Source organism: Musca autumnalis, unplaced genomic scaffold, assembly GCF_047663935.1.
Source record: "Musca autumnalis isolate F117 unplaced genomic scaffold, ASM4766393v1 scaffold_1, whole genome shotgun sequence".
Taxonomy (NCBI): Eukaryota; Metazoa; Arthropoda; class Insecta; order Diptera; family Muscidae; genus Musca; species Musca autumnalis.
The window spans coordinates 212,983,327-213,007,083 of record NW_027411644.1 but is presented as its reverse complement, the minus strand read 5'-3'; the positions used below and the strand labels follow the sequence as shown (position 1 = coordinate 213,007,083).

General features: G+C 36.6%; 1 protein-coding gene across 2 annotated transcripts; it reads left to right on the top strand.

The window, feature by feature from the left end:
* Positions 1–423: 423 nt before the first annotated feature.
* On the top strand, positions 424–23,406 carry Taf1 (TATA-box binding protein associated factor 1). Of its 2 annotated transcripts, XM_073960040.1 has the most exons (13): positions 424–862; positions 926–1,401; positions 1,534–2,368; positions 2,431–3,802; positions 3,870–3,979; positions 4,631–4,742; positions 4,807–6,243; positions 8,854–9,289; positions 9,571–9,713; positions 9,790–10,126; positions 15,449–15,553; positions 22,543–22,746; positions 22,808–23,406. In XM_073960040.1, the coding sequence occupies exons 1-13, from the start codon at positions 663–665 to the stop codon at positions 23,293–23,295; spliced, it is 6,255 nt and encodes a 2,084-aa protein (XP_073816141.1). In that variant the 5' UTR covers positions 424–662; the 3' UTR covers positions 23,296–23,406. The 2 variants fall into 2 exon arrangements, with proteins under 2 accessions (XP_073816141.1, XP_073816142.1); XM_073960041.1 differs by lacking the exon at positions 15,449–15,553 and having other exon boundaries at positions 433–862.
* The last annotated feature ends 351 nt before the right edge of the window (positions 23,407–23,757 follow it).

Sequence of the window (23,757 nt, the reverse complement as noted above, 5' to 3'; positions counted from 1 at the left end):
GCGTTGAGCGTCGCGTTACAACAACCACATGCAAACTTCAAGGACAAACTTGGCATCACTTACACATTTTTCATGTGGTTGTTGTTTTCAACGCTCAACGCGTCGCACAACGGACCGTATGTATTTGGACCATATGGTGACGTAAAACGTCCAGCTGATTGGTTTCAATCTGTCAAATTTTTTGCTATTGTGAATAAGTTGTATGAAAACGTAAACAAACATTTTGACATATTGAAGAATTTTCCGCCAAAAATGAGTTGTTGTTGTGATATTTACGTGACCTGTTAAATAGATCTTGGAAGCAAGCAAGGCAAGTAGACAAGGCAGCTTTGGCCTTAAGATTTTATTCACGGAACTAGTTCACGTGTTATCCGTGAATCTTTCAACTAAACTATTTAGTTCGTATTTATTTTGTGAGCATAGTTTTATAGCTCATTTCATGAAAGTCGTCTATTGAACTATTGTTTTTTTTCAGAAAAGTTAACGCGTTAAATTGTTACCGCTAAATAAATGTTTTGTTAGTATTTTGTAAAACGCTGAAGTGTTTATCTTTCATCATATAAAACTTCAGCGGGCATTGGTGACACATTTGATCCATTAAAGAGAATTTAAGAAAATCAAAATATTTAAAAGCAAAAACAAAAGTAAGCGCCCTAGACGACATGGATACAGACAGTGATGATGATGGATCTATGGGTAATGGATCAAATCACGGTGGCAGTAATCATGGTGGAGGAGGTTTTGGTATTGATTTGACTGGTATATTATTCGGTAACATTGATTCTGAGGGCAAACTTATGGACGATGATGGAGCTGGGGCTTTCGATCCAGAATTAAAGGAGCACTTGTCTTCTTTATCAAAGTTAGTTACATTGCACAAAACAAACGCATATAAATCTTATTAATGGTAATTTTTTTATTTTAGAATGGGATTAAATTCCATGCTAAGCGAAGTTATTGAAGCAGAAGATGCTGACGATGAGGATGAAGAAGAAAAGAAACCCATGAGTGATTTTGATGCTCTTAAATCGGGGTTTTTGAATAACAAAGAAACCCAAGAAGATGATAATGGTGAAATTATCAAAGATTCCAATGCCGTTGATTATTCTGACATAAATGAGTTGTCAGAAGACTGTCCGAAGACACCACCATCAGAATCCCAACAATCCACTGAAGGGAGTGAAAATAAAACAGATTCTACAAATATTTTGGAAGATTTAGAGGACGCAATACCGGCAACAAAAGTCCAGAGTAATGCTTGTTCATCCATTAAAGATGATAAAGAACTAATGCCACCGCCCAGCACACCTGTACGAACACAACCCAATTCACAACAGGAACCACAAAGTAAACAAAGTGGATCAGATAGTGGCATGGATTCAGATGTTAAGCCAGAAAAGCGTAAGTAAAATTCTAAAATGTGGAACCAGTGTCATGGCAAAATTTCAATTCTATCCGAGGCCTGTCCTAAATGACATTTAAGACTGGGTTATTATATTCACAACATCTTCCTTTTTATCTTATTGATTTCAGCTTCAGAACGTAAATTGGATACTCCTCTGGCAGATATGCTACCTTCGAAATATGCCAACGTAGATGTACGCGAACTATTTCCCGATTTCAGACCTGGTAAAATCTTGAGATTTTCCCGTTTATTTGGACCAGGCAAACCGTCAAGTCTGCCACAAATTTGGCGACATGTAAAAAAACGTAGACGCAAACGTAAGCAATCACGCGATCAAAAACCCCATAATCCAGGCTCCGATTCTACAAGTGATTCTGAGGAGCCACGTAAAAAAGGATTTGGAATGCATTATGGTCCCGATCCCATGCCGTCACAATGTTTGTCAGACGATGAAGATAAACTATTGAGTATATTCAATGATGAGGATGTTAAACAGGAACCAGAAAATGGCGAAAACAATGAAAACAAACCCAAAATTGCCGATTGGCGTTACGGTCCCGCCCAAATCTGGTATGATATGTTGGATGTACCTGATTCGGGGGAGGGTTTTAATTATGGTTTTAAAATCAAACAAGAAATGAAAAACTCAAAACCCCAGCAACAGCAGCAGCCCAAAAAAGAGGAACGAACAAAGGAGGAAGAAGAAGCCGCCTTAGCGGATGATGCATTTCTTATGGTGTCACAGCTGCATTGGGAGGATGAAGTGGTGTGGGATGGCAATGAAATAAAGGCTAAAGTACTGCAGAAACTAAATTCTAAAACGAATGCTGCAGGTTGGTTGCCGTCCAGTGGATCGAGAGCATTTACTCCGGCTGGTAAGGCACTACCTGTGACGGGAGGCCCAACAAGTAAAATTAGTGGTGCTAGCGGTAGCTCGACAAGCAAACAGAAAGCAAATCAAAAGTAAGTGGAAGTGAATTCAATAGAAAGTATAACAATTTTTATATTTAACATTTTGTTTACAGTTTGCCCGCGAAACCCGCCGAAGCTGTTGATGACACTTGGTACAGTATTTTCCCTGTGGAAAATGAGGAATTGATTTATAGTAAATGGGAAGATGAAATCATTTGGGATGCAGAAGAAATGTCAAAGGTACCCAAACCAAAAGTGTTGACCTTGGATCCAAATGATGAGAACATTATCTTGGGTATACCCGATGATATAGATCCGTCGAAAATCAATAAAAACACTGGTCCACCTCCAAAGATTAAAATTCCCCATCCTCATGTTAAGAAATCCAAAATTCTACTGGGTAAAGCTGGTGTCATTAATGTATTGGCCGAAGATACTCCACCGCCACCACCGAAAAGTCCCGACAGAGATCCATTTAATATTTCCAATGATAGTTACTACATGCCCAAGACTGAGCCAACGTTACGACTTAAAGTCGGTGGTGGTAGTCTAATACAACATTCTACTCCAGTTGTTGAATTGAGATCTCCTTTTATACCCACACATATGGGACCAATGAAATTGAGATCCTTCCACAGACCACCCTTGAAAAAATTCTCCTATGGTCCATTATCACAGCCGGTACCACATCCCGTATTACCTTTGCTTAAACATATCATTAAAAAGGCCAAACAAAGAGATGCCGAACGTATTGCTTCCGGTGGTGGTGATGTCTTCTTTATGCGTAATCCTGAAGATTTAAGCGGTAAAGATGGTGACATTATATTGGCCGAGTTTTGTGAAGAACATCCACCGCTAATGAATCAAGTCGGCATGTGTTCCAAAATTAAAAACTACTACAAACGTAAAGCCACCAAAGATAATGGTCCACAAGATTTCAAATATGGCGAAACAGCTATTGCTCACACCAGTCCTTTCCTCGGTATCTTACATCCGGGACAGTATATTCAGGCATTGGAAAATAATATGTATCGTGCACCCATTTATCCACACAATGTGAGTCCTACAGACTTTTTGGTAATACGTACTCGAAATAATTATTACATTCGTGAATTTAATGCCATATTCACGGTGGGTCAAGAGTGTCCGCTGTATGAGGTTCCAGGACCAAATTCGAAAAGGGTTAATAACTTTACTCGCGACTTTTTACAAGTCTTTATATATCGTCTCTTCTGGAAAAGTAAAGATAATCCACGACGTATACGTATGGATGATATAAAACGTGCCTTCCCAGCCCATTCGGAAAGTAGTATTCGCAAAAGACTGAAACAATGTGCCGATTTCAAACGTACTGGTATGGATTCAAATTGGTGGGTTATTAAACCAGAGTTCCGTTTGCCATCTGAGGAAGAGATACGTTCTATGGTTTCGCCAGAGCAATGTTGTGCTTACTTTAGTATGATTGCGGCCGAACAACGTTTGAAGGTAAGCGCAACGGTTGTTTATTGTTAGAAGGGTTGTGTTATTGTGCTGTTGTAATTTTCTCCGGTAGGATGCAGGTTATGGTGAGAAATCCATATTTGCACCACAAGAAGATGATGATGAGGAATCTCAGTTGAAATTGGATGATGAAGTTAAAGTTGCTCCCTGGAATACCACAAGGTAAATATGTGTGTAAATAAAATTACTTTCGGTGTTTCTCTTTGCAGAATTGTTAAAGGAGTAGTAAATTGCAACAAAGAATATAAATGTGTTCGTTCAGAACTTAACCAGGCTTTGGTTCAATCTCCAGGCCCACAAATTTTGTTGCGACCACAATAAGTTATTTCTATTAGTATGGCTGAAAAGCACAGCATGTTGTGTGGACCTATATCGAAGGCTGGACACATCTTTTCCAGACTGTCCTCCAAGGTTGTGGAGTCGAAGCCGACCTCAACTAGTGCAATCGGAGTCTAGCATCAAGGCAGATTCAGAAGTCCCATTAAATCCGCTTGCTAACGCCCAATAGCTCTTGTGGCGGCAACATAATTGTTCATCTAAATAATGCCATTTTAATTCCTTTGACCTTTCGCAACAGAAAGATCATTTCTGAAGTTGGGGGTAGGGGCCTTTAATCGACCAAGTGATAGTTTACATACATTACAAATCCAGGCAGGCATTGTAACGAAGCATATTAAAGTGCTGACGTTCTCAGGAATGCATTCCGACATGTCTACAAAGTCTTCCATTGCCTTGCACTCGTATTCGCGGACTGCATTGCTGCAAGCTTACCTCAATTAAACTGCAATTTAATGAATTTTCTTTTTTCCTTAGGGCCTACATTCAAGCAATGCGTGGCAAATGTTTGTTGCAACTAACTGGTCCCGCTGATCCCACAGGTTGTGGTGAAGGTTTCTCATATGTGCGGGTGCCTAATAAGCCAACGGTAAGAACATATTCTGAAAAAAATTGTATTATACTTAAACTTATATTTCCAAATCGTTTTACAGCAAACAAAAGAAGAACAAGAATCCCAACCGAAACGTACTGTAACTGGTACAGATGCCGATTTACGTCGTTTACCGCTACAAAGAGCCAAGGAGTTGTTGCGTAAATTTAAAGTACCCGAAGAAGAAATTAAGAAGCTATCACGTTGGGAAGTTATTGATGTGGTCCGTACACTATCAACAGAAAAAGCCAAAGCTGGTGAACAAGGCATGGATAAATTCTCCAGAGGTAATCGTTTTTCGATTGCCGAACATCAAGAACGTTATAAAGAAGAATGTCAACGCATATTCGATTTACAAAATCGTGTATTGGCAAGTTCGGAAGTCCTATCAACTGATGAAGATGAATCCTCCGCATCGGAAGAATCCGATTTGGAAGAGTTGGGTAAAAATTTGGAAAATATGTTGTCCAATAAGAAAACATCCACCCAATTAACCCTCGAAAGGGAAGAACAAGAAAGACAAGAACTGCTAAAGAAAATGATGGAAGATGAAGAGGGCAATAAACAAAAGAATGATAAAAACAAGGAGGGAGGAGGTGAAAATCAACAACAACCCCAACCTAATTTGGGTCGCATTTTGAAAATCACAAGAACCTTTAAAGATCAAGAAGGCAAGGAATATACACGTGTTGAAACTGTAAGGCGACAACCGGTCATAGATGCATATGTCAAAATTAGGACCACCAAAGATGAACAATTCATCAAACAATTTGCCACACTTGATGAACAGCAAAAGGAAGAAATGAAACGAGAAAAGAGAAGAATCCAAGAACAATTGAGACGTATAAAACGCAATCAGGAAAAGGAACGCCTGGCACAGTTGGCACAAAATCAAAAGTTACAACCTGGTGGTATGCCCACATCATTGGGTGATCCAAAGACTTCGCAAAGTTCATCGCACAAAGAGAGAGACAACAGTCACAAAGAAGTCAGCCCCTCCAGAAAGAAATTTAAGCTAAAACCAGATTTGAAATTAAAATGTGGCGCCTGCGGGCAGGTTGGTCACATGCGTACCAATAAGGCATGTCCTCTTTATACTGGAACCCAAGGACCATCAAATTCATCTATGAATTCTTCTGTTATGGATGAACCTGAAGAAGAACCCGAAAGTCGTGAAATGAATTGTGATGATGATGATTTGGTTAATGTTGATGGTACTAAGGTGACCTTAAGTAGTAAGGTCCTAAAGCGTCACGATGAGAGTTTAATGGGCCGTAACAAAAAGGGTCTTCTGCTTAAGATGGGCAAAGATGGTTTGGGTAAAAAGAAACGTAAAGCCAGCGATATCCATTGTGATTACTTACAACGTCATAATAAAACTGCCAATCGTCGTCGCACAGATCCTGTGGTGGTACTCTCATCAATCTTAGAAGAAATTTTAAATATTTTAAGGGCAATGCCAGATGTTACACCATTTATGTTTGCTGTTAATGCTAAGGTAAGTGGCATCAAGTTTTCAATAATTTTCTGTACACAGCATCAGATATGAAAGTGGAAATTGTTCACTGTAAAAAATGACAACAATTTTGTGGTTTATTATAAAGTGGGTTGATATTGTGAAAAATGTGTCTTTATAAATGAATGGTTCAAGATCTCGCAAATGTAGAGAATAAGACGCCTTTATGATTCGTAACCTAATGTTGCGATCCATGAAAGTACAATCCAACGACAGCGTGTTCTTTCGTACCGGATTGACCAGAAACCAAAAGTGTTTCAGCCAGCGGTGTCAACCAACAACAACATCCATGAAATTAAGCTGATTGACAGTTGTAGTATACAACGCGCTTGAGGATCCCAATGCTCAGTTCATGACATGATAACACAACGCTGGTCGAGCAAATGTTCGGCGAACGAAGGCGCAAGTACAAGGATGAATCACTTAAATTCGAGGAGTAGTGCAATTCTCTAACTCATTTTTTGAGTTAACGACAAATGTCGGTAAAATTTAAATGCTTATAATTTCGTTAATTAACGACATTATTCGGTAAGTTAGCGACCAAAAGAAAGTAGTCGTAAAGTTTTACCGATAGCAAGAGTGTTGTCAACTTTTATTTAAACTTGTTATTCATAAGTTTGCGTTTTAATTTTATCGACTTTTCTCGGTAACTCAAAAAATGAGTTAGAGAATCTCACTAGAGCTTGTCACAGGTCGCCAGACATCACAAATGTCCCTCAGATCTTTGGGAAGCTGGAAGAACTTTCACAGTCATCATCACGGCTGCAGCCGCTTGCTATATAGTGTTGGTCAAATACCAGTCATAGACTAATTTCATAGCAGAGGCGGCGGTACTAGAAAATTAGAATGATGAACTTAGCCGTACTAACCCTGAGGACCTATCTCGAAGTCAATGATTAAAAAAAACAGGACTGGGGAAACCCAGGGTACAGTTGGCGCGTTGGTATCTTCGGGTCTACCCTGCCAAGACGTTGTCAAGGGCGGTCTGGCTGAACAAAGCCGACTTCTATCCCCACTGGAACGGACGCAGGCCCAAAGCCTCAGCTAGGGTAGTGCTTCTGTTGGGGCCGATGACAGCTTATCGGATGACGAACTTGACACCACAGTCATTCCAGCACCTGTAGTCTATGAATCGGCCTCGGTCTCAGCGGAAGCACACAACTCCTTGAAGCCAGCACTATCGAAAGCATAAGCATACCGACAATCGGTCGCAACCGATAAAACTAGCCTTCCGAGGTAGGACGGAATCCCGAACAAAACCGTGGTCGAAAAAGGCACTCACCACCTCAACCAGTTCAGCGGCTGGGTTAGCTAAAGAGAAGTCGCTCTTCGCCGATCGATGAACTACGTCATCTCAATGAGAAAAATCAAATTAAACATAACGAACTTACCCAAGAGAAATCCTGAAATTAATGGACTTTCACTTATCCTGATGAAGAAGAAGATCAAACTGGGCTCCACACCAACATCGACCCATATAGCCCCCAAAAGTTTAAACTGGAAGCGATGGTGGCGTGACTCAGCGCTTCACCTCTCTTGAATTCAACTCCCTCAAAAAGAGTCCCCCGCAAAGTTGAGGGAGCTGACTGCAAAAGAGATTCATGGGCGAAAAGGGTTGGGAAGTCTGACCCGGAATCGGACTCCAAACCTTCTACCTCTTCTACCGGCTGTCAAAAGAAGGAGAGCAGGAAAAACATCACAGCTAAAGCAGCATCTCAAACTAACTTGAGGCAAAAGGTGTCTTCCGTATCTTCTATCACGGGTAGCGGCGCTGGACAGAATACAGGTAGACCAATGGTACCAGATGAACTTCGAGTAGCAGTCATCTATAAATCTGATCCTGATGGCAAGATCAGCGACAATCGATGCGTGACGTTGTTGTAGCAGCTTATGATTCTGGTTTGGCAGCCGCTGGCCGAAACACTTTTGGTTTCGGGGCAATCCGTTACGAATGAACCCGCTGCCGTGGGATTGCTGCGGATGACGTTGTGTTCGCGGACGATCGGGAACCCCCCAAACAAACGTAGTTCGGTAGCGCAGCCCCCTAAAGAGGAACCAACACGATAGACGGCCTTGGCGAACTCTGGGAAGGGTGCCGACTAACGACGATTCGTTTAAAGAAGATCCCCTATAGAAGGGTATTATCAGCATGGGTGCCACCACCCCTGTGGACACAGCGCGCATATTGACAATACTCAGTAGACAAAATCCCAATCTCCTGACTAGCTCATGTTTCTGTCATGGTAAATCAGGGTGATCGTCAGTTCGGCAGCGACTTCCTTCAAAAGGGCTTCAAGGTTATTAACTGTCATAACTGTCAAGAACAAAATGTTGACAAGGCAGTATATGATTGGATGTTATCGACACGAGCAAGAAAGACCTTCATGGTCAAAGGAGGGGTCATCCTGGCAGTTGATATGCAAACTAGAATGGTGCTAATAGGATGTATTTTGGGCATTTGCAAAGCATCTGCAAATAAAAACGCCACAAATTAAGGGGTGTGTGTGTTTTGGTAGTTAGTTCATATTCGAGGCAGGATAACCCACTCAAATGTCTTCACCTTTTTTATTTTTAATACGTTTATACTTTCAGATGGTTCCCGATTATTATCGCATTGTTACCAAACCCATGGATTTGCAAACAATGCGTGAAAATATACGTCAAAAGCGCTATCACAAACGTGAAACATTCTTGGCAGATTTAAAACAAATTGTTGAAAATTCAACATTATACAATGGCCTAAATAGTTCATTTACTTCGGCTGCACAGAGAATGTATAAAAATTGTTGTGATTTGATGGCTGAAAAGGAGGAAAAGCTGGCACGCTTAGAAAAGGCCATTAATCCTCTACTGGATGATGACGATCAAGTGGCTTTATCATTCATACTTGAAAAGTTGCACACCAAAATTAAGACTATGCAAGAAAGTTGGCCGTTCCTTAAACCGGTCAATAAGAAACAGGTTAAAGATTATTATACCATTATTAAGAGGCCAATGGATTTGGAAACCATTGGCAAAAATATTGAAGGTAAATACGAAGTTAAAAAAATACTCATTACAAAACCTCTTATTTTAACAAGGACATGTCGCGTGAAATTAATGCTTATTTTTGGGCCACTAAAATAAGCAGTTAATTAAGTAGTCACTAATTTTAGCAACTACTTGTTTTATTTGCCAAAAATATCCACTTATTTGGCGCGACATGCCCTTGTTAAAATAAGGGGTTAGTACAGGTTTTTGTAATGAGTATTTTTGCTGGGTAATGATCTTTGTTTAAATTATCTAATTGTTCTCAATTGTGCCCTGCAGCCCATCAGTATCATTCTCGTGCTGATTTCTTGGCAGATATTGAGTTAATAGCAGCAAATTGTGAGCAATACAATGGTAGTGAGTCAAGATTTACACAAAATGCAAAGCATATTTTAGAATTTGCCCGCACTCAATTGGAGGAAGTAAGTTGGACATGTTGTTGTCGCTTTTTAATGGTTTCAAATTTGTTGTTTGATTTTGTATGTTTCCTTATTCCAGAGTTCTGAGCAATGCCTACAATTGGAACAGAATATTGCCAAGGTACAAGAACGAGCCCGCGTTGATGCTGATCTCGATGATACATGGGGTGGTGTTGAAGATCAAGAATACGATTACACGCGTACAAGCCGTTCTAGTACACCCGAAAATGAGTTCATTGATGTGGAAGGTAATGAAAGGCCATCATCCTCATCAAATGCTACATTACATCGTGGTATTGGTGGTCTAATTTCACTAAATACCGGTTCCAGCATGCAAAATCCTGATATGCAACCACCTAATGATGTTAAACGTGGTCGTGGCCGTCCACGCAAACATCGTGATACAAATGAAGAAGGTAAGTTCGTAATAAAATTAATTTTATTATTTTCTTTTTTACTTAACTTCAATGTTGTGATTTGAGAGTGTTAGAGTGTATATTTTATTATTAAAAACAGGAGTTTAACATATTTATCTGCATAAATTCTAAAAAGTCAAAGGTTATATTTCACTACTATCTCTTTGAAAAAGCCTGTATTTTTTATTTACTAATTTTTCAAAAAAAAAAAAAAAAAAAATCAATGGGCTGCGGTATTTTCTAGAACCTATCTAATGCATATATACTAACAAAAATATATATATAAATTACTTTATTTATAGTCTAAATTTGGAACAATGTAGAAGCAATATCATTTAGTTTTTCAATTGCAGAATAACTAAATTTGTAAAATTTCATAAACATATACATATACGATAATACTTCTTCCAAGCATTACCGACTTTAGTATTATCTGTGAAATACTAACAATATACTATTTTTTGGAAGGTTTTATTTGTAAGAGAAAATACAAAGCATACTAATTGCTATAATTCATAGTTGATTTGAAAATATAAATGAGGACGAGTTGTTTAATAGGTTGTGTCTGTAAATGCAGTCAAACATGAAGCGACAACGTTTTACTAAAGTCTTTGAGATGAGATCCTGATTTTCTAAGTACCACTGAAGTAGGTTAAGTACTCCATTCAGATACTTTGGTCTATTGTGTTCATCTTAAGAATTGTGAAGATTGATGGAAAAGAAGAGAATAAGCGAGATTATTGTGTAATAAAGAACAGTAAAATAAATTATAGAACAAAAGAGTGTTCGGTAGTTTTTCCTACAAACTTCAGGGTTTTTAGCAGTGATGTAAAGGGAAATGTCCGAAAGATTATCGAACACATTTTTGCCGAATAGTCAGCGTTTTTTGTCTTCAACAAATAGCCCAGTCAAAATAGACATGCGTATAAGGGGGAAATAGCAAAAATTCCCACAGAGCTGAATTTTGGTGGAGAGCTAGGGTTCACCATTAGAAGGAACGTCCTAAAAGTCCCCATCGATCCCATGTGTGCAAAACAAGTTATTCGGGGTCAAAGGTCATTTTTGGAGGCATTATTCAGTTTTTTTTTTTTTTTCATTTTTTTAAAAACCGTAATTCTTAGCAAAAGGCGGCCAAAGTAAAATTTGTAGATTTAATAATTGTCTATAAGAGTGATCTTTATGATTTTTAAAAAAGACTTACCATTTTCGAGATATCGCGATCTAAATGTCAAATAAATAAAGTACATTATGAGGCGAACCAGTTAAAGTACGACACTATGTGTTAGGTACTTCCATAAGCTTTCAAACGATATCCACTTTGCAGTAATCGGTTCAGTATAACCGGGTCTAACCCGGTTTTTAAATTTAGCCTTTCGGGTCGAATAACCAGCGAACCGGATCCGCCACCCTTGAAATTTATACAAAACTTCAAAAAAAAATCGGAGAGTTTTCGTTGGGGTCGTTTCCGTTGGTCATTCGATTACACATGTCGGTTAAATGGGCTATATTTGCATAAAATGACTCTAACATGGAACAACTCTACTAAACACGTTCCGATTTTGTTGGAATTTTTTTAAATACATAATACATAGGTATAATTTCGCTCTTCAAGAAAAAATATATTTTTTGGGGGGACAGACCTCGGTTATTTCGCTTATTTTAGCCGTCTGAATATGTACATATTTATCTTATAAGTGTGTAAAAATCATGTGTTTTTTTAGAACAGCTATATCTCAAGAATGGTTACTTCTAGGAAAAAAATTATAAAGACCAAACTTGTAGAAAATTTTTCTGTCTACTATATTTGCTTTAGTCAGTTTTTGATTAGATCAACCGTTTTCAAAAAATAAATCCGAAAACCTAAAAACCCTTAAATTTGACTTACACACTTGATTTACACACTTGGGATCGATGGGGACTTTTAGGACGTTGCTTCTAATGGCAAACCGTAGCTCTCCACCAAAATTCAGCTCTGTGGGAATTTTTGCTATTTCAATGTCTATGTGACTGGGCTAAAAGGCACCTACAAAGTAGATATTTTGCGTCAGTCTGTTCAATACTGATCTATCTCGCTTGAGCCTGGCTATAATGATCCGTACATTGAATGTATGGGTGTAGCAGTCAGGTGTCGAACTATGGAGGTTGAGTATACATCCAGCCAATAAATAGCTGTACTTCAGGTTATAGGCTGAACATTAGCCCGCTTTGGAAGGACAAAACCGTCTGCTGTTGGGGAACTTTACAGTCATAAGTTGCCGCATTCGGCCCTCGGAAACGACCAGAGGGGTATAGTGCTGGCTGAGCTAATTAATTTAGTTTCAGGGATTTCTCCTATCACCGCTTCAAAGAACTGCCCAACCCTTCTGATGTTCGGGTAGAAGAAAGGTCGTTCAGAGACATGATCACTGATGATCACAGAAGGGTGTAGTGCTTGCTGATCAGATTGATAGCTCTACGCTTTTCACGGTCAATGAGTACTCTTTTACCAGAATTAGCGGAGAGTGTAACAGTTCGCCTGAAAAAGCTTGTCAGCTTGTCCGACAAATAACGTCATCTGAGAGCCCGTCGTTTCTTTTGGGTCATACCATCTCCCCATAATTGTCTCCATCAACAGATTTCATCACCTCAGAACGCCGCACTTTCATGAACTTTCAGGGCCCAATTGACCTAGTTTCAGAGAGTTCGTGTCAGATATCTGCCCTACCCTTCTGATGTTCGGGTAGCAGAGAAGACGTTCCGAGAAATTATTACTGCCATATATGTACCAAATGGTGGAATGCCCTAAGTTGGACCAAATTTCCCAGCAGAGGCGACGACATTAGTCAGGGAGCTGACACTGGAAGTTAACAGGGTGGTCGGTGAGCATAAGCCGAACAATTGGTTAAATCTTCTGGGTTGCAACATTGGGCATAAGTTGAGTTGAGCCGCTCAGCTCCGATCGTGATGACATTTTTTTATAGGTAGATCTCACCTTCCTGATCACGATATATATTATATTTCTTTGGGAAATCCATACTTTCCGAGATATGGTCCTTTGAAGTTCAAAAATTCCTTGGTTAAAGCCCAGCTACTAAGAAAAAAATTAAAAAAAAATGTTGTTCCCGTGCTCTAAATTTGCTACTGTCCATAGGAGAAATTCTTAAGTCCCCGACCGATAGCCGGCTATTTAAAAAATTTATAGAAAAAAAATTTAGCTGAGCGGCTCAACTCAACTTGCTCCCAACATTGGAGCCGGAATAAGTGAATTGTGGGCAGGTGGGACCTCAGTCACAGTCTCACAGTATCCGAACTTATTAACTGCATATTCATCTCTAACTAAATTGGTTCGAGTCATGGCTTACATATTCCGATTTCTGCAATTTAAACCTGATTCGAAATTACGTTTCTTGGCTGTCTCAGAGCGTCGGAATTAAGTAATGCGCTACAAAAACTGGTTAAAATGTCTTAAAATGTTGATCTTCCAGAAGAAATACAACAATTACCGAAAGGAAAACCCATTCCTTCAAGCAGCAAACTTGGCCAGCTATGTCCTCTCCTAGACAACGGTGGCGTACTACGTGTTGGAGGACGATTACAAAAAGCTACGATTACGTTACGCTGACTGATCCGAAGTGGTGCGCAAGTTTTTTTAATGGACAGTTTGTTGAGCACCCCGGCAGTGACAAGGCAAAGAAAAGAGTACTACGTCGCATTAGATCTCTTCCTGTCGAGGATGACCCACCAGGAATGCTAAATCATCCAAAGCTTTGGGTCTTCATGGAATCTCCATGGTAACGCTGACATGGATGGATATACCGGGAGTCGAGTATCGCACCAAAGTTCTCAACACTGTTTGAGGACATTGAGCAGACAGACTACCCTCCGGTTAAGTTAGAAACGTTGGGTAATCAATTAAATGTGCGGAAGCCAGAAATCCCAGCCCCGTAGAGTGAAACAGGGAATTCCCGAACTCCGGAACTGTTTAATCTCTACTATATTCCACACACTCCAAACGGCACAGAGATCGTAATGTATGTGGATGAGTGTACGATCTCGCCTAATGACATTTGTGAAAGATTGAACTTCTCTTTGGCTGTTCCACGCCAGGAAAATGCAAATATCCGCCACTGCACCGCCAGAGGTTCTGAGTTGAATGTCATGGTCGATGGTAGCTGACTTCTGACTAAAAACTTCCCCAAGCTTCTAGGAATCACATTTGACAGCATGTTCATCCATGTACGCGCATGCCACAGCTATCTGCGACAAGCTGAGATGTAGGAATAAGGTCCTCAAGTCCCTAGCCGGCAGCACTTGGGATACAGATTAGAGTTGGGCAATCTAGTTCCTTGTACTAGTTCCAAAACGTATGAGTAACATCATGAAATATAACGTGTGCTGTTAAGTATACGAAGTTTGTTAAAAACAAAAATTGGAACTGCGAAGTGAACTAGATGGTTTCATATAGTTCATTTGGCACAACTTTAGTGCAGATAAAGAAACCTTGTTGACCATATATAACGTGATAGGTAGGTCTGTGAAAAGGTATACGGAGCCACTATGGTCCGCGAATAGAAGTGCAACGCAATGGAAAAATATTTAAACCTGTCAGAATGCCCACCTGAGAACTGAAACAGTGTTCTTCCTCATGTCTTCAGTGGACCATCTACATGAGGAGACAAAGATTCTTCCAGTACAGCAACACAGCGGCATGCTTTCGTTGGTAAATAGGATTCCCCCCCACCCAGGCATGCCATGAGGGACCTTTATGATTTAGATTGAGAGGTTCGTTTCAACTTAAGGGAGAAAGTGAAAAAACTCACGGGGAATTTTCGTTCAGCAAAAACCCTATATGTCTTTGTGTGCTGCTTTTCTACAGCCAAACGCTACGTCTTCTCGAATTACGCTTGTAATAGAATGTCGTATGTAAGCAGCTTGGAACATGATCTAGCTTGAGAGAATATATATATTCTCCATAAAATAGTAGGACGAATTATAGTCTATCAATAAATAAATGTTGTAATATTTTTCTTCTTTATATCTTCTAAATGTATCATCGTTAATAGAATACCCCTTTTTCGAACTTTCCCTCTACATTTGTTGTCCCCTATTTCATTTTGTTTATATTTTGTGTTCTTTTGGTTTCGTATCGTTTGGTTAACTTTTAAATAATCAAATTATTTTTTATAATAAAATTTGTTTCACAAAAACAAAAAACAAATCTCCCTCACAACCACCAGAAATTCAATTCACCAAAACAAAAAAAAAATTAACGATGATAAATACAAACTATCAATCTCTACCTACCTATCGAAACAAAATGCGTTACAAATTTTATACTTTTAGTTAAATTTAATCCGAATGCTGTTAAACGTGGTCGCGGTCGTCCCCGTAAGGACAGCTTAACCTCAAATATAAGTAACCCACATAATTCCTCTTTTACGGAAGAAGGTAAGACTAATACTGCTTTCTATTCTATCTTCTATTATAACATAACTTGTAAAAAATAGTGTACTATGTTTAAATTTTGTTTATTTGATGAAACACATTCGCAAGAACACACACACACACTATTCTTACTAACAATTCAAGTTTTATAGAATGCTTTCTATTAACAAATTACAAAAACAAACCTTGTATGTATCTATGTAGTTATATAGTGCACATCTATGCATATTGCACCAATTAACACATATGTTTATTATTATTTTTCCTGTAATAATTTTGTATACCTTTATCCTGAATTTGATTTACCTCATTTATCTTTTTTAACCTTTCTTTATTAGTTTAGTTTGTTTATGAAAAATTGAAACAAATGCCTTTTAGGTTATAAAGTTTGCCAGGCCGAACACTAATTTGTAATTTGTTGTTACCTTATTAGGATGAATGTTATTATTTGTGATATTTTAATTAATTTACTTAATTGAGCTTATATGACTTGGGGGAATTGTATTGAAATATTCGGGTGTGTTGTTCTGAGACACACTTTCACCTCTCACTTCACGCCTCTAACATTTTGTTCAACCCATTTACTCCTATTTTTTGCGAATTTCTTGGGGCTAAGATTCATAAGGGGTTTTAAAAAGAAGAGTACACCCTAGTCCGTCCATAAGATACTCGGAAAATAAGCGTAAATGGGGTGAACAATATGCTCGAGGTGTTAAGTGAGAGATGAAGTGTGTCTCAGAACATACACGATTATATCGTTGTTGGATGTGGATGTGGACCTCCCTAGATTATTTGTCGGTTTAGGCCTTCATATACCTCCCATAGAACGATACAACCCGATTTTCGGTATTTTTAAAGTTGTGGCTGTGGTTATACAATCCTCTATTTTATTGACTTGTCTGAAGAGAATTTTAAACAGAAAGTTTGTACAGACAAACATTTTTGTACCTATTATTGAAATATCTGTTGCATAAGAAAATATGTAAAATGCATAAATTTTACATATGCAAAAATTTATGCATTTTGCAAAATTTTTCATATGTCAGAAGCCAAAAATATGCCCAGTCCCAAAATTTGACATGAATCGGACCAAAAATAGGGGTTGCATAAAATTCCGCTGTCTAGTTATAACCAAGACCACACCATCTGACCCTATTCTAGGTTACTCAAGAGTTGAAGGCTTATAACTTTGAATGTAAAAAAGATTATAGAAATATATTTTAACTTTGAGATCAAACTATTTATACCCTGTACTACTAAGTTGGGAGGTTATTACATGTAGGTTTTGGCACTGATGTTTGCAACACATCGCAATAATGGTCGTAGACCAACCAACCTTTATATACAGTATGCAAAGTTCAAATTCGTACACTCCTCAAAAATGAAATAAATCGTTATTAATTCCGTATTTTATATGTAAATATAAAACAATTGATGGGAATTACCATAACGAAGAAAGATTTAAAAATATAAAACAAATTTTTAATTTATTCCGTCATTTAGTTATAAACCATTTTCACATGTAATTCGAAGAATTTCAGTTGTAATTTGATTATTTCATTTGAAATTCGAAACATTTCACTTGTAATTTGAGAATTCCAATTGAATTTCGAATTATTTCTTTTGTAATTTGAGAATTTCATTTGAAATTCGAATTAATTCATTTGTAATTTGATTTTTTTTCATTTGTAATTCGAATTATTTCATTTGTAATTCGAATTTTTCTATTTGTAAATCGAAGTTTTTCATTTGGAATTTCAAATGAAAAAATTCAAATTACAAATGGAACAATTCGAATTACAAATGAAATAATTCGAATTACAAATGAAAAAATTCAAATTACAAATGATATAATTCGAATTTCAAATGGAATTCTCAAATTACAAATGAAATAATTCGAATTTCAAATGAAATTCTCAAATTACAAATGAAATAATTCGAAATTCAATTGGAATTCTCTGGGTTCCATTCGATACAAATCGTTCTATGTCTTGTCTCTCGATCTCTGAATGAATACAATGCTCTTATAACCGCGAATACGAGGGCTCATCTAAAAGTTTCCAGCCCAATAATGAAAACGCGAATATTATTATTATCAAATTTATTAATCAATCAAAATCCCTATAAGGGCTACAAATTGATAGATACATATTAATAGTGTTACAAATTATGACACATGAATTTTCTTACATTCTAAAAAATTCTTTAAACAAATAAAGGCAATTTAATTGTGAGATTCAAAAATAAATTAAACCGTAAAAAAAATGTACTTAAGACATGAAGATTTTATCATAAAAAATTATTATTAAAAATTGTTAACGCAAATTTCCCTAAAAGTACATTAACATTTACATGCAATGAGTGTCAGTAATACTCAAACAATAAAGAACTACGTTATACTTTGATAGTAAGAAAGTAAAGACTTTTTAAACTTGTAAGGGCTAATGGAAAAAAATTTTAATGACGAAGGCAATACATTCCATAAAAGAAACAACTCTATTATGAAATGAGTGGTCCATATATGAAGTATTAAACCGTTCGATAAGAATATTAGAATTTCTAGTGGTATTTAAAAATGTGTAGGTGTCTAACAAATATGAGGGCTTGCCGTATTTAATAGTAGAGAAGAGGTTACAAAGGCATCTAACACTAACTAAATGTTCAAAAGAGCAACCTATAAATTGGACGGAGAGTGATTGATAATCGATTCGGCTGTGATTACCATAAACAAATCTAAGTATCCTGTGGTAACATGATACCAGTTTGCTAAAATATTGAGAGTTTGTACTTGAGTAAATTTCCAGTCCATAAAGGATATGTGACATTAATAATGAATGAGCCAAAGTATATTTAATATGCATAGGCAATATGACGTCCAAAGAGTACAGCGTTTTAAGTGAATAATTTACTTTTTTTTTTCGATTGTTTGAGTGGAGTATTCCCCCATTGGCTCAACTTCATTTATTACCCTCTATTACAGAAAGTAATGTTTTTCAAAACGAACTGACAGTGTTTCAAAATTTTACTGATCGCTACCAATATCATGATTTCATCCCGGCGAAGGGAATTATCAATTGGCTTCTCAGTTTTTGAAATGATGCCTTTTTAGCGAAAAACCGAACTCTTTAAGTGTCTAGTATTCTCATATGAATGAGAATCACACTCACTTTTCGGCTTTTCCAAAGAAACACCAAAATCAAAATATTTTGCAACATGTCAGCACGTATGAACTAAGAATTCTTCGAATTCTGTGAGTTGAAAAGAACACCAACACAGTTGCCTGTGAGGTTGTTTACTGGAATTTTGTTTTTTTTTTTTTTGTTTTTAACAAAGCTCCAATTCGCCCGTGCCTCGGCTGTTTTTTGTTTGTTTTGTTTATTGTTGAGATTGAACTTCAACAATAAACAAAACAAACGTGAATAATTTACTTTAGAGATAACATTTGAGATATGACGTCCAAATTTTAGTTTTAAATCAATTTCAAATCCAAGACAAGATATACTATCAGAGGGGAAAACTGTTCTATTCTGCACAGTGATATGTGAAGAGCCAGTAGAAGTACCAAAAAGAATACATTTAGTTTTAGACACATTGATCTGAATATTATTATTTGAGGCCCACGTACAAATGCGACCAACATCTTCATCAAGTTTGGATATACAATCACTTAATTAAAATAGTTTTACTTAATTAATTTGATCGATGCATATCTTGCCGTGATAATCCACGTCGAAAATTGCGAAAAATTATCGGACGAAAATGTTCACAAGTAAATTCTTTTTTTTTTTTTTGTCTCTCGCAACACATCGTCCTCAAACTGTAATAAGTACGTGTATACTAAAACATATCGAACTTTCCAATGGAATTTTCTAGAGAGATCCAATCATGAAGAAGAATATAATTATTGAAGCTAAAAGAAAAAATATTTTCGAGTTTTCAGTGTATTTATAAATAAGACACTGTAACATATTATTTTTTTATTACATTATACATATATCATGAAAATATCAGTATTAATTTTTTTCCTTCTTTTTCGAGTTGATGCATGAAAGAAATATGAAACTTGGTTCTTTCCTTTACCGACATTATTCGGAAAAATAAGAAATAATTACCACAGATAGTGCTTTTTTGTTGGGGAAATGTATACTTCCCGAGATATGGGCCTCTGAAGTTCTGAAAATTCCCTGGTTTAAAGGCCGGCTACTTAGAGAAAAATTTAAATTTCAAAGAAAATGTTGTTCCCGTTCCCGAGATTGGGATAAAGTCTCAAATCTCCCACCGAAGGCCGGATTTATAAGAAACTTACGATTTTTGAAAAAAAAAAAAAATTGCAAACTGTCGGTAAAGGAAATTTGTTCCCATTTTACTGAGTTTCAGAATAAACCATATATGTAAAAACTGTTTAAATGGAGAACACTACATCTTCTCTATGAATTCATAACGAATCACAACGACAATTTGGATAAAAACCTTTATCAAAAACAAGGGCTGCTAAGAATGTTATACGTTAGGGTTACAGATTTCTTTTGTTCAGGGACTCATAGGGAAATTTATGGTATGTTCCAGAACTACAAGAATCTACTAATTTTTAGTATTTTTTCCGATAACATAAAGGAAAAAATGTCATCGTAGTAAAAAATAGTAGCTTTTTGCAGGTTCTGGAACAGAGCATTAATTTGGAACATTTCCTTTTTAACAATATCCCCAAATAGGAAGGATTTTGTTAGATTTTCCAGTATGGAATTATGTAAAATCAACAGACCAAAATTAAAAAAAAAATAATTTCATCCTATAATATATAAATTTGTAATCTAATTTTCTTAAGAAAATATTATATCTAGATATATGGTTTATTCTGGAACTCATAGTGATATTTCTAAAATTATGTTTTGTGGGACAATTTTGAATAAACTCAGATGGGGTGAATTCCGTATCGTCATTTGCTTTGTGTTGTTTAAACTTCGTCAAAATAATTCAGTTGCACGTATGAGTGTGTTCCTCGAAAATGCAACTAAATGTATCAGAAATGAAAATGATACATGTTTGCTTTTTACCTGCATTGAAAATGCGTATGTTTGATGTTTTGAAACACGTAGCTTCGTAGTTGTTAATTGCACCAACCCTTTGCAATGACATTATCATTACGACGAGAGTTTTAACAACGTTGGTGGTGATTTCGAGTCTCCGACAACATTAAGCCTATTGTAAATAATTAATCTTATATATTTTGAAAAATTTTTATAAATAAAAACACAAAATTAATCTCTATTGGATCGATGGAATGGGTTCAAATCCTGATGAAAAGATCGGATATTTCACGACTTCCTTTGTATAGGGTCAAATGCTGATGAAAAGATCGGATCTTTCACGACTTCCCCTTTGCATTAAATCAAATGCTTATGAAAAGATCGGATCTTTCACGACTTCGTTAAAACCAATGCAAAAGATGCCATGAAATCACGTCATCGCATGAACCCCCTTAATTCAAATGTTGCTGGGACTTCGTAGATTTTCAGTCATTTGTAAAGCAACTGACGATACGGAAGTCAGCCATGAAGTCCGACTTTAACCCCAAAACCTGTTTTTCATTTTTAGAGATTCCTGACGATTAGATACGATTTGAAGCTTTGGTGTATTCTGAGACCTATAGTACAATTTTATGACGGACAATTTTGAAGAATATTTGGATTTAATACGATCACATTTTTAAGGAGTTTTTGAAAGATTTTCGAAAAAGGACTAAAAAGACCACTTTGATAAAGCGCATTAGGATTAATTTGTTTAACAAAAATATTCCCTTATATCCTCCTCAGTAAATTTACCAAAGACACTATATAGCTAAAATGCAAGGATTCCAAGCTATGTTAAGTCGAATATGTCAAAAAAACTAGAAATGGGCGGAACTTTCCGCGCCTACATTGGTTACTACCCGATGTAAACTTTAAGAACGCCGATGCACGTGTCTCATATTTTTAGCTTTACTTTCCTAATCAACTCAGGTTTTCCCGTCATTTTTAAAAAAATTGAATTTTGTTGCACACCGTTATTATAACTCGATTTTGCCAAAAAACACGAAAATATGTTTTTAGTTTTTTTGATGATAGACTTGTTTTTTATTCTTAGAGATTCCTGACGTTTACATAAAACTTACAGATCTGGTGTATACTGAGACCTATTTTAAAATGTTATGACGAACAATTTTGTAGAATATTTTGATCCGATATGGTCACATTTTAAATAAGTATTTGAACGATTTTCGAGAAAAAGACCCCTATGATGACCCACATGAGGTTCAATATTTTTAACAAAAATATTTCCCACTAAAGTTGTCAAATACACTCGTACCTAAAACCCCAGGATTCTAATACATCTTAACTAATATTTCGAAAAAAATATAAATGGAAGGAACTTACACCGCCTTCTTAGTTTACTTTTGGATGTAAATTTTGAAATCGCCGATACACATTTATATTTTTAGCTCTACTTTCATAATCTGCTTAGTTTTCCTTGTTTCGTGTCGCACAGTTTTATGATACGCAATATCGTAATGCGCATTTTCTAGGTTATGGCACTCTTAGAGTAAATAAGCGATATATGCAGTCAAAAACCATTATTTTGATGAGACAAATTTTTGATTGTATCAAAGTGTATATATCATCATTTGTCGTGCGTCTGAGGGTATGAAAAAGACGAACACAAAATTCTGACTACTGTTTTTTAAGATTCCACCTAAATACAAAACACTCCTTAATGTATTTATAAATATGTGTACATTCATTCAATACTCCTAAATTCCTTTTAATAATTAGTTTGTAAATATTCCAAATTATTTTGATAATTTGTGTACAGTTTGTAAAAATCCAAGATCCTTGTTATGTTTAGTTTATGGTATTGTAAAGTCCTTTTTATGTTTTTAAATAAATAAGTATTTATTTAAATCCCTAGTATTAGTTACATTATATCATTTAACATCATTACAAATCTTCTCGCAGATCAACAATGCTCTACAGAGGATGAAGATGATGAATTCCAAGAGGTATCCGAAGATGAAAATAGTGCCGCCAATATTCTTGATCAAGGTGAACGTATGCATTCTATGTCAAATGCCGGTGGCAGCGAGGGTGAAGGTTCCGAAGTTATGCATTCAGATAATATAAAATCTGAAATGAAAATTGAGGCACCACAATTGGCTGGAGGTAATAAAAACAATCTAATTTCCAAAAGCATAAATTAATTATAATATTTTTCATTTTACAGAAGAATCAATGGATTTGGATCCCAACTATGATCCCTCTGACTTCCTAACAATGCACAATCGCCTTGGCGGTGGCAACAGTGCTGCAGCTACAAACGATACATCATATCAACAATCGAATGTATCACAATTTTTGCCACAAGATGAAGATGCCCACCAGGAGAGTGCAGCTCCCATGAATCAGGATAATATGAACATCAATAATGATTTAGCCATTTCGGAAAGTGATGATGACGATGATAATGCTCGTCCAAAGAAAGAAGGTGGTTTCTCACATCAAATGGAGCAAGACATAGCCGGAGCAGTAGATAATAGCGGTGTTGGTGGTGGTGTACACAACATGATGGGCATTCAACAGCAAATTCAACAATTATCATCCTACAGTGATGTGGCTGGCTTAGATGATGATCATCATCAGCAACAAGAACAAGCGTCAGAAGATCCACCGTCACAGGATGATAATAATGATGATGATTGGTTAAGATTTTAAATTGCAATAAAATTTTATTTCCTTTTTTATATAAGGACAATTTTTATTTTAAATATTTGATTTTTTTGTATAGTATGATTAAAAATAAAAACAGTTTTAAGAAAATGTAAATTTTGATTTTTCAAGAGTTTGACATCATATTGCACCTGTTCAACAAAAGGGTAGTAACTAAAATTTGTCTATTTTTCAGTAGAGAGTAGACAAAATAACGGTAGATTTTTTCAGTGGATGAGGTTTATCATTCTTTATTTTTTTTAATAAAAAGTGAGGGAGGGAAGCCATGACTGCAGAGGTCTTAGGCAAGTGAAAATTTCAAAATGTTGAGTTACTATCGATTTCTTTGAGAACTGTGGGATTCGGCTTGTTCTGAAGAATTGCTTCCTCGCGTTTCTTTTTTAATATCAACAGTGCAATGATAAGCACGTCCGCTTGCACTCAGTATGCCCGGGTTCGACACCCAGT